The 15,132-nt window shown below is 38.6% G+C and overlaps 1 protein-coding gene across 1 annotated transcript in view; it reads right to left on the bottom strand.

Annotated features, from left to right (window-relative positions):
- Positions 1-15,132, bottom strand: part of VCAN (versican) — a 113,522-nt gene that overhangs the window by 10,846 nt on the left and 87,544 nt on the right. Inside the window, exons 11-12 of the mRNA XM_086770269.1 lie at positions 9,447-9,605; positions 8,624-8,706 (exon numbers count right to left, since the gene is read on the bottom strand). Of these exons, the coding sequence (XP_086626395.1) occupies positions 8,624-8,706; positions 9,447-9,605 (242 nt within the window). The remainder of the gene's footprint in view (positions 1-8,623; positions 8,707-9,446; positions 9,606-15,132) is intronic.

Genomic DNA, 15,132 nt, shown 5'->3' with positions numbered 1-15,132 from the left:
ACACTCGTGGGAAGTTTAAAAGGGATTGCGTTTCCTTTTGACAGAAAAAAAAATCAAACAGATTACTGTGAAGATTTGGCAATGTCTGAAATACTTCCTTTAAGATCACCTAGTATTTAAATGTATTCATACATTGGGAAAGACAAGAAACTACCTTATAGCGTAGGCTCTGTTTCACTTAATTTCACCCCAGTCCTGCAAAGGATTTTTCTGTTTAATTTTTTGAATGGGACCAGTCTGACAGAACTCACCAAAAGCATTCATGAGATTAAAAACTCCATTCAATGAGTGCTTGAGCATGTATCTGGCTTTAAAGACATAGGTGGTGCCCTAAACTCTATAGGGTAGATCACATACACAATTCAGACACACACTAAAATAACTCACTGAAGGAGGGACCAAACTAAGAGTGTTGGTAAATCTTTGCTGAGAGAAATTCTAGTCAATTTGAAGACAATTGCTGTATTTAAACTTATCTACAAGTACACCTAGAAATCACATGTCATGATCCCGATATTTTTTAGATCATAGTTGAATGGCTTCCCTCAAGCCCTTAATCTGGGCTTTATTTGCATGGGATTTGGGAAACTGGCAGGATTTGGCACCCAACACTCCCCACTACAGAGTCACACTGAGCAAGACAAACTCCCAAAAGGAGATTTGCTAAGGACCTTTGCAAAAGACTTGAAAGGGTTTTTTTGATAACAGAGAAGTGGGATGTACTGAAAAACTCTTTGATTTCCTATGCAACAACTTGCAAAAAAGGACTCTGAATAACATAAACTGATGTATATCCATGAATATCCACAAGCACTGATTGCAGACTGAATAAGCAGTAAGATCGATGTAAAAATATATAATTTGGGAAAGAAAACTAAGGAATACAAAAGAAAAAAGTGAAAAAGCCTAGCTGATGAAGCTGAAACATAGAAGCACTATCAATCCTATCTTCTGGGGGGAGCTGATCGTGTGGTGGAGCAGATGACTCGCTCTTTGAAATTTTTTTAAAAACAATACCATAGTATGGCAACTTTTCAAAGAGCAGAAACCACGAGGTATGGCAAGAAGCTCCCACTAGATGGCAATGTCTACTCACTACTGAGTCTGGATACTAACAGAGTGGTTCCAAAATAATGATTGTTCAGAAAAGATATCTCCTTTTATTAACTCTTTAAAAGCGAATTGAAGCCACTGGACACAACTACATTGACTTTTATCTGCTCTGTACCAACTCTTCATCGAATAATAAATTTCATCATGGTTCACACACTGTATAGTTCAGTTTGGTGGGTATACCGTGTGTGTGCTGGGCTTTCAGAAGCCACCTTAGCACAGAGACTGAAAAATGACTGTCAAAGAGTTGGTGAAATTATCTTGCTCATGGGTAGGTGTTTTACTGTGGAAGAAAAGTATGGTAGAGTGTTAAAGGTTGGCTCATGTAATAATTCTTTGGGAGTCACAGTAACATAATTATTTATTATCAACATGATGCAAATTGAATGAGTGTGACTTACTCTTTTTGTGCACAACCACCATGAGAGCCACTGAAAAAAAAAAAAAGGAAAATCCTGCACTTTGTCATTTATGTCAACAATTACTGCAGGTTTGAAGCTGTCCAAGAGTTTTAGCCCAGAGCCAACCATAACGAGGCTCTGAAGTAACTGCTGACCCCCCCCGGTAAAAATGAGACAAAAACCCACTTTGTCCAAGAGGCCCTCCTTACTGCCTCCTTATTGAAGGCCCTCCTTACTGAACCAAAAATATACCTGTCATTAATAACATTATATAGTTCTCCTCCATTTAAATGCAGGTCAAATGAGCATCTTAAAAAGAGGCTGTAATGACTGACTGCAGCACAAAACCAAAACATTTGGTAGATTTAAAATCTCCTTCTCCAAGGATCCTGTGGGACATGGGCACAATGAGCTTTTTGTTTGCAGCTGACTACAGTACTTTTTCGTTTGTTTGCTTTATTTAACCCTCAGAGGCAGGCTCCTTCCCACAATAGTCTACGACTTCTGGAAGTTTTTGTGTTCAATAAAGTTACTCTTTCTGAGAGGAGTGTAGTTACAGATTTGCTCAAGTTAAAGCATTCTGATTCACTGACCAATAAAGGAAGGAAAAGAGAGGGCTTTGTTTTTGCCAGAATCAAACTTCTGTTTTGTTTCGCAGGGGTTTTTTTTAATGTAGCTACCTAATACTGACAACCTGAGGTCTAGCATTGCAAAACACAAAGCATAAACGCTCCTATGCCGAAGGGAAGAAAAACTAACGTAGAGTCTCTGGACAGTTTTAAAAGTGGCAATATGCCCCATTACTTTCCTAGCTGGCAGCATTCTCCAAGTGACAGACAATCTGGCCACAGACACTAGCCAGCTCCTTATTACAGCACTAATCTTATGTAATGGGAGTGAGCTCACCGCCCTACAAAGCACTAATTATCAACAGCATTTTCCAAAGGATATGAATAACTCCCCTTGTGAGAGGGAGGCCCAAGGCACAACCCCAAGTAGCTATATGCGCTTAATCCATAACATGAATAGCTCCAAAGGACTCCTTTACCGCTGTGCCTGCTCACAAGGGTCCTTAACAGTGAAATGCCAGCAATCCAAATACAATGGAGAAGCTGCCAAAAGCAACACCAGATTTTTTCTATTTGGATGAGTGTGCTTTACAGCTGTAAAAGTTACTATTCACAAAACTAAGTGAATTATTTAAATTCAATTTCCCTAAGATATTTTCAAATGTCACATTGTGTTCATTCTTCCTTTGATCAAGCTAATTATTGGATTTCTCCACTGATAATGGAAGTTTTCTTATTTTGTAGTTTGTATTGCGTAAAATTTAAAATATACAGAGATCCAAGTAGGCATGGACAAATTCCTCTTTTCACATAGTTGTGTGAGTATGTAGGCCTTGATTTATTCTCCTGTATCACTGTGATTTTCCCAAATGTATTTATTTTTATTGCTTAGAGCTTTTTATGATAATTGTGGGATGAAGATTATCTATGATGCATCCTTAAAGAGTTGCTCACTATCACAGAAATGTTAGCAGAAAAGTCTACAGAAAAATGCAAGAATAATTTTGCTTCTGCAATTTTTAAAATGTAAACAAAGTCTTACACATAACCACTTTCATTCCTGAGTAGAATGTAAATCAGAGGAAAACTAATGCTTTCCCGCACCAAATGCCAACAGAATAGCTCTGTAACTACACTGCAGTAGAAGAAAAGCAGAGCTAACAAAACATGCTTTTTAAAATACTGTATTATTTTCTTCTGCCCCTTGCATCTGTCAATGTAATCATACCTGAAATGTCTTGAGCAGAAATTGGCTTGATTTTCATTAATAATGAAACTCTAAAAATTTTGGGGTGCTGTGAGTTCTCTGAACACACTTCAGTGTACCTGCTCTCACTACCTTCACATTTGAGACAAATTATCTGAAGTTAGGGACACTAAAATTTGCAGCTTACAAATTCCCTTCCTGCTGGTCCATGTGATCTGGGACGTTGCTGGTATTCCAAGCCCTCACATGTGGCAGTGGCCCCCTAATCTCCAAGTCCCACCAAACTCATACCACAAGTGAGGATCTAGGTTTCCTGAAAGAGCATTCACTTTTTATGTTGTACTAACACAGCTGCAATCAACTCTTCTCCCTTGATACAAAAAGGGAATGGTTGCTGCTGCCAAAGTGTTTTTCATGTGGCCCATCAGCTCCAGAACAGGAATCCACCTCTCCCAACCACCGGAAACACTGAAAAATTCTTTCTTTCAAAAACAGAAAAAAAAAGAAAAGAAAAAAAAAAGAGAGAGAGAGCAGGAACACATTGTAGATGAGAAAATATTGCTTCCTGCCATATGGATACAGTTCAGCAAATGAGAAGAAATTAGATTCATATGGGTGGCCAGCAACAGATTCCACAGTTTAGTATAATTATAGCTTATTTTGTTCTGCATATTGGACAAGGTAGCCTAAGTTTAGCCAAGGAGCTCCTTTGAAGACGTGCTCTGACCTTAGCCAAGAAGCTCCCAATTTGTGTTTTAAAGAAATTGCAAAAAAGTCAAATATAAGCAAATTGGCCTGACCAATAAAATCTAGTATAATGAAATATCCGTTACCGGGAAAGTAATTTGTTTATGGAAAAGTAGCACCTGGACTGACAATTAAACGCCAGGGCGTGAGAGATATGATCCAACTATTTTATTAATATTATTTTGCACTTCTCAAGCCCAGGCTATGTTTAGGGTATAGCGGGTACAGCATGCTAAAAACACATCTTTTACCAGGAGATGTGGAGTCTTTATCTGCACAACCCAATCCATTGCATAGGATTATACCATTTTGCCTGAAAGGCAGAAAACTGTTGAGGAGTTTTAAATTAAAAGCCACTTTACAATTGAGAAATAAACCTGCCAAAATCCCTGAAAAGCACACGGATAACTATGCATCAAACACTTCAGTGAAGCAGATGAAAAGGCCTCCTCAAGTTCTCCTTGCAGAAACAGAACCTAAAACACTATGATTTAAGAGTGTGCTCATTTCTATTTTGTTAGGATAATTTTCCTTGTCTTAAAATCTCTTGTTTTGGAAACAGGTAGACTCAATGCATATATGGAGAGATGCCATGTGAACCAAAAAATTTTAAATACTATTCCTTGCTTTCTCACTGAATCCGATTGTTCTTGCTTCATTATTAAAGACAGCAACATTTTCCTTGAGGAACTCTGAGAATCAGAGCATGTATTTACACGATCACTCTTCATTTATTCCAAGACTTGCTTACTGGCATTATTTTTGCAAGTTAAACATAAATTCCAGTTGATACATGAAAAACATGCACAGGAATAGAAGGGCTTTTTTGACTGCTGCTGGTTTTGATGAATTGCTAACAGCCAGTGTTTTCTGTAGGGGTTAAAAAAAGTAAAGCCAAGATATCAAAAGTGTCTCACTACAGTTAGTCCACTACTAGGCACCTAAATAATTGCCCCTGTTTTCAGTAGGGCTGTGAGCCTCTCAAGGGCTAGGTTCAGTATAGTTTTCCCAGTAAGAATCTGAATTTTATATGATCACTTTTTAAAAATCTTGGTGGCATTGTCCCACAAGCCTTAAAACACAAACAAACCTCCCATCTTACTGAGTGGGCATGAACTGATCTCACCTGGACACTGCACAGAAAACTGAATGGCCGTAGCTTATTTGATTGGCAAAACCATCATCCACTGATTCATGAGGTAAGGGAAATTTCCACAACCTCATCTGAGACTTTAAGCTTTCTCACATTACTAGTCCAAAGACAAAGTGAGTTTATCACACTCATCTCACATGAACTGACAAGAAGTGTGCTCAAAAAAAAAGCCTCTCCTGTATTTTGGGTGCCAATGGAAGTGAGACAACACAAGATTTATATGCCAGTGCTGCACATCACAATGAAGTTCACAAAAAATATCTAAAGTGGGTATGTGTATTCAACAGCTCACTGTAATTAGAAACAATGTGCGGTGCACTTGAAAGTACTTTTGTTGGTTTTCAGAAAGGAACTCATGTACACACTTAGTCTAACTATCACAGTTTAATGATGGCTGGCACTTAGCTTCAGTTCAAAAAGTCTGGAAAAACATAACTTGGCATGAGCTGAAAATGCCAAAAAAAAAAAAAAAGACTGACTTCCTTCCATTGAACTTATTGGTTGAAATACCTTTCAGGTGCAAAGAAAAAAAAAGGTACTTGATCCCTTTTCCAGAAATTGCTAATAAAATACATGCCAACACGTGGCAAAAGAGTACCTTTCAATGTACTGCATATTTAAGTCGTGAGTTTCCTTGTGTCCATGGAAAATGAGTACCAAGGTAATCCAAATCTTGTTCCATAATCTCCAATGGTACAATTTGTGGTTCAATGATTCCCAATTCTAGGGTTTTTTTTAGTTATTAATAAAGAAAACTCAAGTGAAAAAGAAATCATTAAAATAAATCACAGCTATTTCATCTGGGCAGTACTGGGTCAACTACAGCACTGGGACAATTCAATGCACAACATGTCTTGCTATTGCTGTTATTGTTCATGTGCCTTTTCTTTTAAGTCTACCAATCATCAGAATTTTTTTTTTTAATCCAAAACCTAATAGAATCATATAAGTATGATTTTCAGATTAAACCAAGCTGTTATTGACAGAAAATTCAAACAAGTATCAAGAAAAGGATGAATATCACGTGTAGATGCACACTCTGCTAAAAGCTGGAGTGACTTTTCTGACAGTATCTCCAAGAAAACTTGTATATCAGGGGAATCCTCAGCAGACTTGACAAACTTTCCTCTATGCCAGAAGTGTTGAACAGAGTTGTAGACAGACAATATTATCTTGGAGAAAGCAAGGAGCTCAGGAACAAAGCTAGAAACACCTGAATTACAGATGCGCCCTGATATGTAAAATACAAGGCGGCTATTTAGATTTTGGCTATATGCAAGAGCTACCTCTAATATCAGAAATTCAAGTTAGAACCTGAGTGTTGGTGTAACAACAATGACTTTTATGAACACAAACTATATTAATGCTTTTAACACTGTCATAACTGCTATTCACTTGCGAATACATAAATGATGTAATTTTTTGACCTACACAGTATTTAAATTCTTTGGAATTTTAAGACATCATCATGGAAACACATGTGATGCATATATTTAATTATGTTGTTGTTCTCACTAATTGCCAGAGAAGTAATAAATCACTGTAACCAGGAGAGTGGTTAGAAAGAAAAATAAGTTAAAAACTAGGGAAAGGAAGCAAATAAGGAAGCTGCTCAGAACTATGATATCCAGAAACCATATGGAATAAGTTATGAGGGAAAGCTATTGAAGCAATGAACATAAATGATTTCAAGAGACACCTTAATTGTTTCCGAAGGAAGAGACAGAGGGAAGTTGTTAAAAAGAAAAGAAAAATACAGTGGAAAAAAGATCAATCAAAAGAGAAATCTGTTTGACAGATGGTTTTATTCTGTTCCTAGAATATCTTCATTTCTTTAAATTGAAAATTAAAGTAAAAATGTAATACCACATTTGCCTAGTAGCCTGAATTAAAAAATAGAAATTTTAATTTCCTTGAATTTGTCATTCAGTGACATACCAAATTTGTCTTTGCAATATATGAGCATGTATCTTCCTTTACAATTCCCACTGTAAGATTGACTGCCCCTTCAAGCCCCATTTACACCCAGATTTATCTCACCTAACTTTATACCCTTTAGTGAAGTGTAGGCTCCTTGACCAACCTCTATAGACAGCCCAGACTACCCCTGAGCTCCAACAAAACCTAAACCACCCTCAGAGAGTGCCTGTTACTGTCAGTGAGGTGTAAAAAGCCACATCAGGAGGCAGACAATGATCTCATCCAGAACGAGGAGAGTTCAAGGCCATGACCCATCTTGTGCTCTCAAAAATACATGGGATAGGCAAGAGAAAATGATGACATTAAACTCTTCTGCTTACATCCTGCAAGACCTTGTGGCTCCAAGTACAAATGGGTGCCCTGATACCACCACAGATGTACTGAGCAATCAGTCAGACAACAAAAAGTTTCATTATTTTTTTCTTCCCCCCTGAGCTGTCACCTGCTGCACATGGTAGTTTCCCCAACAGCTTATTTACAAGTCATTTTAGATGACTTTAAACCTCTGGTTATTTACATGAAATTGTAATAAACGAAGCCTGCTTTGCCCCAGGTGCCTTTCTATTTAAGTTGTAGCCACATGGTATGCAGCAATGATCATTGCATGCATGTGTGAGCACGTGCATATGTGTGTCCAGATGCTTTCTGCTTTAAGAAGAATTCACAACTGGAAAGGAAAATAAGAAGCATAACCAGTTTGGGGTTTTTTTAATGTAATGTCCTTCAGTGGATGTTAAACAGCAATAAATCACCTGTCCCTTCTACAAAAGAGACTGTTTTGAATTGGAAAGAGCTCAATCATTTCCTGTATCTAGCAGCTCTTTGATTTAGGTTAGTTAAAGGTGGTTAGAGAGTGTTCTCCCTCTCCTTCTGCTGATTTTGCTTCTTGTTTTAAGGCAACAAGAGGTATCAACAGCACCTTAAAATTTTATGGACAGGTTATTGTTTACAGGCCTCCTGAACCACATAAGGATGGCTGCTTCTCCATCCTAGCTGTAGAGTTGCCATACAGACTAGAACAACCTCCAGCAATACCCGAGATACTCCTTTGTGCACTCTCACAGACCCAGTGAATGCAAGAGCTTGAATACCATATCCTCATCTGAAAAATGCCTTCTGCTCCATATCAAGAAAGAAGAGGACAATTGCCATATGTGTCCTTGTGTGAGACCAGAAGAGCACAAACCAGCTCCAGTACAGACCCTTAAATTACAGTCTCAGACTTCTTGACTTTTTTTTGTTTGGAAACTTTGAGAGTTCCCACATGTAGAGTAAGACCTAAGAATAAGATTTTGGAACTATAACACAAAATAGTAGTTATCCTGAAACAAGAGTTTGCAGGCTGTTTGTGTGGACACATATTTAGTGACTGCATTTTTTCATGCAGCTTCCTTCATGGCTGGTGGGAATTTGATAAAAAGAAGTGAGTGATTTCATTTCAAAGGCATCTTACCAGCGGGCTACCATCAGTCCAGCGGAAATCACGCTCAAACATCTTGTCATTGAGGCCAATCCACTGGTAGTCATGCCCAATACCTAAGGAACCAGAAGGATATTTTTATTAACCTTCCCAAAAATGGAAGAGATTTCACCAAAGAAAATAAAAAGCATTTGCACAGAATGAATCAGACATCCTGTTCTTAAGATTCTTCTACTCATTATCCAAACAACTATTTACAGGCTGGTTTTCAGCTTTTCGATTTTAATTTGAGATGTCTATAAAAATGCAGATTCTCATCTTACAGTTTTTAACAAACCTATCTCTTCCCTCTTGATGGGATCTCCCAAAGAGAGATTTGATTCCTACCTAGGCACATATAAGGGGGGAGGAAAAAAAAAGGTAAAAATGATTAAAATAATAAAAGCATGTATTCAAGTTTTGGTTAGGCTATGACAAGTGTTGTCTAGATTGTGCAACACAACATACAGAACTACTTCTTTATGTCTACCTAATACAATATATGGTGGCGTGTTCAGGTGCATAAAAAATCTGAAGCATCCAGAAAAAAATATTTCATTTCCAGTGTCAAAACAATAGTTCATGTTCTCTTCTTCATAACCAAAGTATTTTCTGTGTAACACATAATAACTTAATAGTGATAAGGAACTTGCATTTACTGCAGAAGTAAACATGAAGAACACAAAGTTTGCCTTTCAAATATTCTCAAAGTATATTTTAAGATGGAGATGTAAAAGCTGAGTGATGAGGAGGATATTTCACTAGCTCTGAAGCCTCAGTACCTGCTCTTGTTTACAGGAATCCTAATAATACATACGGTTCACAAAGATCTGCTCCTCGTGAGACAAGATGCTTGTCAAGTGTGCTCCCTGGAGACGGCATTCCCTTTCAGCCGTGTCCCATGTACGCCGATGGGCAAAGTACTTGTAGCACTGCCCCTGGAATTTGTGCCAGCCATAATCACAGGTCTCCGTGTCTGTAACAAAGAAATAATTCACATTTCTGTCAATGGGTGTGAAGCACAGGCATGTTTCATGCAAGAGGATGGATTTTCTACAGGACAGAGGTTCAGTAAGATATCCACCCATTAAGCAGTCAAATGCAAACAATAAACACTCATCCTTGTGACCTCAGTACATTTTCAGGTAGTTCTGTTTACCCAGTTTCAGTACAAGCTGCAAGAATATTACTTATGTAAGGAGTGTAATTGCAACTGGCAACTTTGTGAGCTTCCACAGAGAATTGTGCTGTATCTGGATAATCTCAGGAGGACACTTTCAGTCCATAACTCTGGATGAATGAAATGCCTGGATGCTGGACTGCAGTTAGTCTACATTTCCTCTGAGTTTTCCGAGTCTGCGTATGGACAAAAAAATTTTTACTTGCAAGGGCTAATAGTTCTTTGAGTGACTGTGCTGAATTACCTTGGTTTGGAAGAAATTGATAACTGAAAATAATATGAAGGAAAGTGCTTGTGACTGTTCAGCCCACAGTTGCAAAGCTGCAATATTCTCTTTCGGAACTTACGACTCCAAACCCCATCCTCCTTGACAAAGTCTGACTTAATAAACTTTAGGCACCAGTTCCTAAGGAAGGCTGTAAAGCTGAAATACAAAGTAATACAAATGCATATTGTCTGTGCTTATATGAGGGATAGTAATGATAAAAATGCATAATAGACAGAAGTTCACATCAGACAGTGTATCCTTTCATCTAAAGATAAACAAATAGGAGTCTCGGAACAGTAACAATCCGTGGATTTGACGTTAATTATTTTGTCAAGGTTAGGCAGCTGTGAACAGAATAGGTGGCAAGAAACAAGAAAGTTGCAGTTCCAAGTTTCCTTCTGCACCAACACTGCAGGAATGACTCACAGACAAAAATCAGTATTAATAAGATAAGCATGACAAATATGATGCCTGAATGTGTCTGAGCTGTGCTTGATGATGATAAGAATTTGCCACTGAGAAGAGAGTGTTTTAGGGAAGAATGAAAGAAACAATAGGGAAAACTCCCACTGTTTTGAGTCGTGGCAGATGAAATGTCATCACAAAGGACACTTCATCACAAGATTACAGCTTCTTACAAGTACACTTGGTTCCAGCTATCTAAGTACATGATGGCTCACCCTGAAGGGCCTCAGTTGCAGGATGCTGAAGAACAGAAACACAAAGCTTGGCCTTCCCCACCCACCAAACAGGAATTTACCACTTCCCACCAAGTTTTATCAATCTTTAAACAAAACTGTGCCTGAAAGCAACTGTCTGGCCTTTCTAGACGTGTAGATAATGTTCTGAGTATGAAACCGGATTTCTTGTTTTCAGCACATCAATATAGTCAGTAGTCAATAACATGCTTTGGCCAAACGGACTCCTTTTGCATTAGTACAGAAAAAGCCAAATATTACAGAATATGCCAAACATATATGACTGCAAATTCTTTAACCATGATATTTCATAGGTTTGAGCAGATAACATGTGAAAGACAATTGTGGAATGACTTTTTCACAACACAAGGCTGGTTCTTAATTCGTAGCAGGAAGAAGCCATTCACATCTTGAAGCACCAAAGGATCCATTTCTTAAAAAGTTTTTAAATCTCCCAACATAAAAACTAGACTTTACATGTATACAAATGGATTTAAAAGTGCCAACATACCACTTTAAAGGCTTACCAGAATTTCTCTGACAATTCCTGGCAACTTTAATAACACTGCAGTCATTGTCCTAGGAGTCTGGTATCAAAATCATTTTCTAAAAGTCATCAGTACAGACATAAATGTCCCGAATACAAAGGCATAATAGAGCTTACACTGATTATCTCTCTTCTATTTTCAACAAGTTAAGCTGTAAAAAACTGCTTGTGCCTTGAGTAATCCCAGCTATGAAAAGGAATGTAATCTATAATATGAACTCATTAGGTTTTTATCTTTTCCCTCTTTGTATTCTGTATGAGGTGCAGGCTGCAGATACAGCTTTAATCTCTGGCATCTAGGCCATTTTAAAGTTTAGTCTGCCTTTGGCTTTCCAGAACATTTGTTTAACCACACAACACTGACTAACAGTGCTACATCCTTTGTGAAGGCACTTAAGATTTTATTATTCTTCTTGTTCAGGGACTCCGTTGTCCCACAGGAAAGAAGTCAGATAATAGCAAGTAGCATTGCATGCTTAGAAAACTGTGGCCAGAGAGCATTTCCAGGCTCTTCAAGCGAAGCTTTCCCTGGCCTCTGCTAGGGAAGAAGTGCACGATTTGAAAGCAGATCTGCTGAAAGGCACATGGGGGAGGCAAAGAGGCTTGAAAACACAAAACCCAGAAGACTAGGTTCTGAGAATGAGATACAGTGGCCTGAATATAAATCATAAATAACAAAATTTCTCTTGTTCAGACAGAGGATGCCAAATGGTAACACAGGTACTCTTAGTTGAAATGCATGCACTGCAGTGCACATACAACTCCTATCCCAAATAGCATGTAGTTTTCTGAAAGGCAAAAATCGAACAACTTCTTCTGCACCTGTTTGTAGCCCAAATCTACAAAAACAGAAAAAGAAAAGGCTGATAGCTATAAATACATAGGCTTCTTACAAGAGGAAGAGAGGATTTCTTTTTTTTTTTTTTTTTTGAGAGGAGAGGTTGAAGAGAAGAGGGGAAAAAGCAACGAGGAAAGGGAGAATCACGAGGCTAGAGGATGAAAAATACAAACCACGCAAGTAAAAATGTGGTGACTGTTTCATCTCTGCAGTGCTTTACTCCAAGTGTGTGTATCTTACATTAACAAAGCTGAAAGGATGACACAAAGGTTAGGGTCCCATATGGGTATAAGTTTTTAACACCTTTACTGAACCAGTAAAATCTAATTGCAGGTGGCTGTAAATTTTCTGACCCAATCACCTGTGAGCCGAGTAGGTGCAAGCACTTACTGAATACAATACTCCATGTTCATTGTATACTTATCCAGGGAGGTAATCGCAGCTTTCCGTAACCCTATTCCAGAACGTGATGGAAAGACTGAAACACTGCTTGCCATATTAATGGTGTTTTAAAAGTTGTCTGACTAGTCTTAAGATTTATGACAATTTACAGGCTTTTTCAGTCACGTGTGCAAGGAGTTACTCACACGGCTTCTGTTCTCTGTAACTACACTTCTATATGTATAACAACAACTCTAAATACTGCATTAATAAAAAAAATTCTCTATAGGTTTAATAAATAGATAGGTACTGCTTTTTCGACAGCCGCAATAAGCTGCTGACAGTAGGTCCCTTGTCTTTAAAGACATTCCATAAGAGGCTTAAAGAAAACACAGGTAGCAGAACATGATAATAGTCTTACTTAGCTGTGAATTTTATCTGTGACTGTCTGTCTTCAGCTAATGAACAAATACCCTTTAGCCCACACATCTTGAGAAGAAACCATTTCTCTGGTAAATATTCAAAATAATCCCTTCTCAGCTGAAAGAGATCAGTAAGAGGCCATCTGTTTTCAGAAAGTATCTTTGTACTAAGCCCTTCTCAAATACTTCCATCCCAAGCTACCAAGCCCTGGGAACAAAGTGAATCAAATGGGACTGAAGTAATCACAGATATTTCAACAATGACCTTGGGTTATAAAAAAAATATCGTTCCTGATATGATGATTAAGAAACTCAGTGGTTTTGTTTTCAGAACCTGGAAGAGAACAGCTGGTTGTATTATCCCAAGGACTATGTCCTGTTAAAAACACATATGTGCCATTTTGGCACACAGGTCCCTGCGTGCAGCTGCATTTGGTAAACAGGCTAGCATAGGTGTGCCTGCAGAGATCCTGCAGTGGAGAAAGTCAAACTTTAAGTTTAAAACACAAACAGCTTTCCTTGAAAGCAGGTAGCCACCAGTTACAATAGCAAAAGAAGAAAAAGAAAACTAAAATCTAGCCAGCCAAGGAAGGAAGAGGAAAATCTAAAGATGTGCTCATCCAGTTCTCATAAAGAACACTTATTGAAACTGAGTTTCAAATTGCAAGTCTCTACCACTTTGTTGTTTCCCATGTAACTATTCATGAAGTAAGGTACTCCTTACCACAAATATAGATGGCCAGATAATGCAACAACAGCCGCAGACTTTCATACAACCCACTGGTCCTTGGGGACTATTCTCTACAGTTCGTTCCAGCAGCCTGGTGTGAGACAGGGCATCAAACAACCCTCCTCTCCTCTTTCCCCAAACATGGAGCTTGCAAAGCAATGCTTCAGGCGGCAAAACTGGAAGGATCTGAGCTCTGGGCTCATTTATCTGGACACTGAGAGCTCCCATGGGGGCTTTTCACAGAGCGATGACAATGAAAAGACTGATGGCTCCCCCAGGATAAGACTTGAATCAAGATCTACTTTAGCCTGCAGTCATCCTTTGAAAAAGTGGTCTGGGGATATTTCTGCATTTTAAGAAGTGATGTTCAAATATCACAAAGTGACATGTAGAATATGCATTTGTACTTTGAACAGATACATGAGGTGGGCAAAAGAGGGTACAATCTAACAGAGATAGTCCAGTCACTTTTAATCCAAAAGTGATGCTGGCTTACTGAGCTACCAATCAAGTTTTAAAAGGAAACACCCTCAGCTGCTCTATTTCTAACATCAGACAACTTTAACTCTCTTCAGGAAGAAGCTCCTGGGCTCAGATTTTCTGCTGAACTGTTTCCACTTGGCAAGAAAAAATGGCTGTCGGAGCCAACTATGGCCACTGAGGATTGATTCCCATCACCCTAGGTTAGATCACCCTGAAGTTTCCTCTAACTTATACCACCTGTCGGAGCTCCCTGATGTGCAGCTGCACTGTCCTCTGGTCGCATGCCATCCTAACACTTACACAGCTGTAATATATCAGCTGAAGATCCCTTAGTCTAGAAAAATCTCATGGGGGCATTTGGGTGGAATTCTGCGCTCTATGTTTTTTCTGCACCAGCATCGTAGGACTAGGATGCGGTGGAGGTGTCTCCTACTTTGAGCTTCATTTCCAGAGGCAATGCATGCTCACTGCTTCCATTCCCTTCCATGGCATTTTGAATACTCAGCACTGAGCCTAAGGAAGCTCTTCAGCTTGACTTTTTTCTAAGCTCTCTAAAATGAATAGTATATATTGGAGAGAAAAAAAAAAAAAAAAGGAGTAATGAAATATAATCTTGGTGTGTTCAACTCCACCTTTCCTGTGGCACTGAGGTACGCATTCTGTCGTTCTGGCTGGTCTTTAAATCTAGTGAGGTCAGGACTGGTGCCTTGAAATAAAGCCTGCTTGCCAGACAACCGTGTCTGAATTGCCAACACAGTTTTATTTTGTCTGGTGAAGTGGAAATTTGGCACTGAACACTTTTCCCAAGTCCCAAACCACTGCAGGACTTTAAGTGGAGGAAATTTAAATTCCAAAGCTGAGTGAGCAGAGCTCTGGTTCTGATTGACAAAGTAGGAAATGTTCCCATTAACCACCTAAAATGCACTCTCAGGTTGGTCATAAAAAGCAGCTTAAAG

The sequence above is a fragment of the Chlamydotis macqueenii genome, chromosome Z (assembly GCF_036417535.1).
Source record: "Chlamydotis macqueenii isolate bChlMac1 chromosome Z, bChlMac1.mat, whole genome shotgun sequence".
Taxonomy (NCBI): Eukaryota; Metazoa; Chordata; class Aves; order Otidiformes; family Otididae; genus Chlamydotis; species Chlamydotis macqueenii.
The sequence above is the reverse complement of the archived record's forward strand: the minus strand, read 5'-3'. Positions and strand labels throughout refer to the sequence as shown.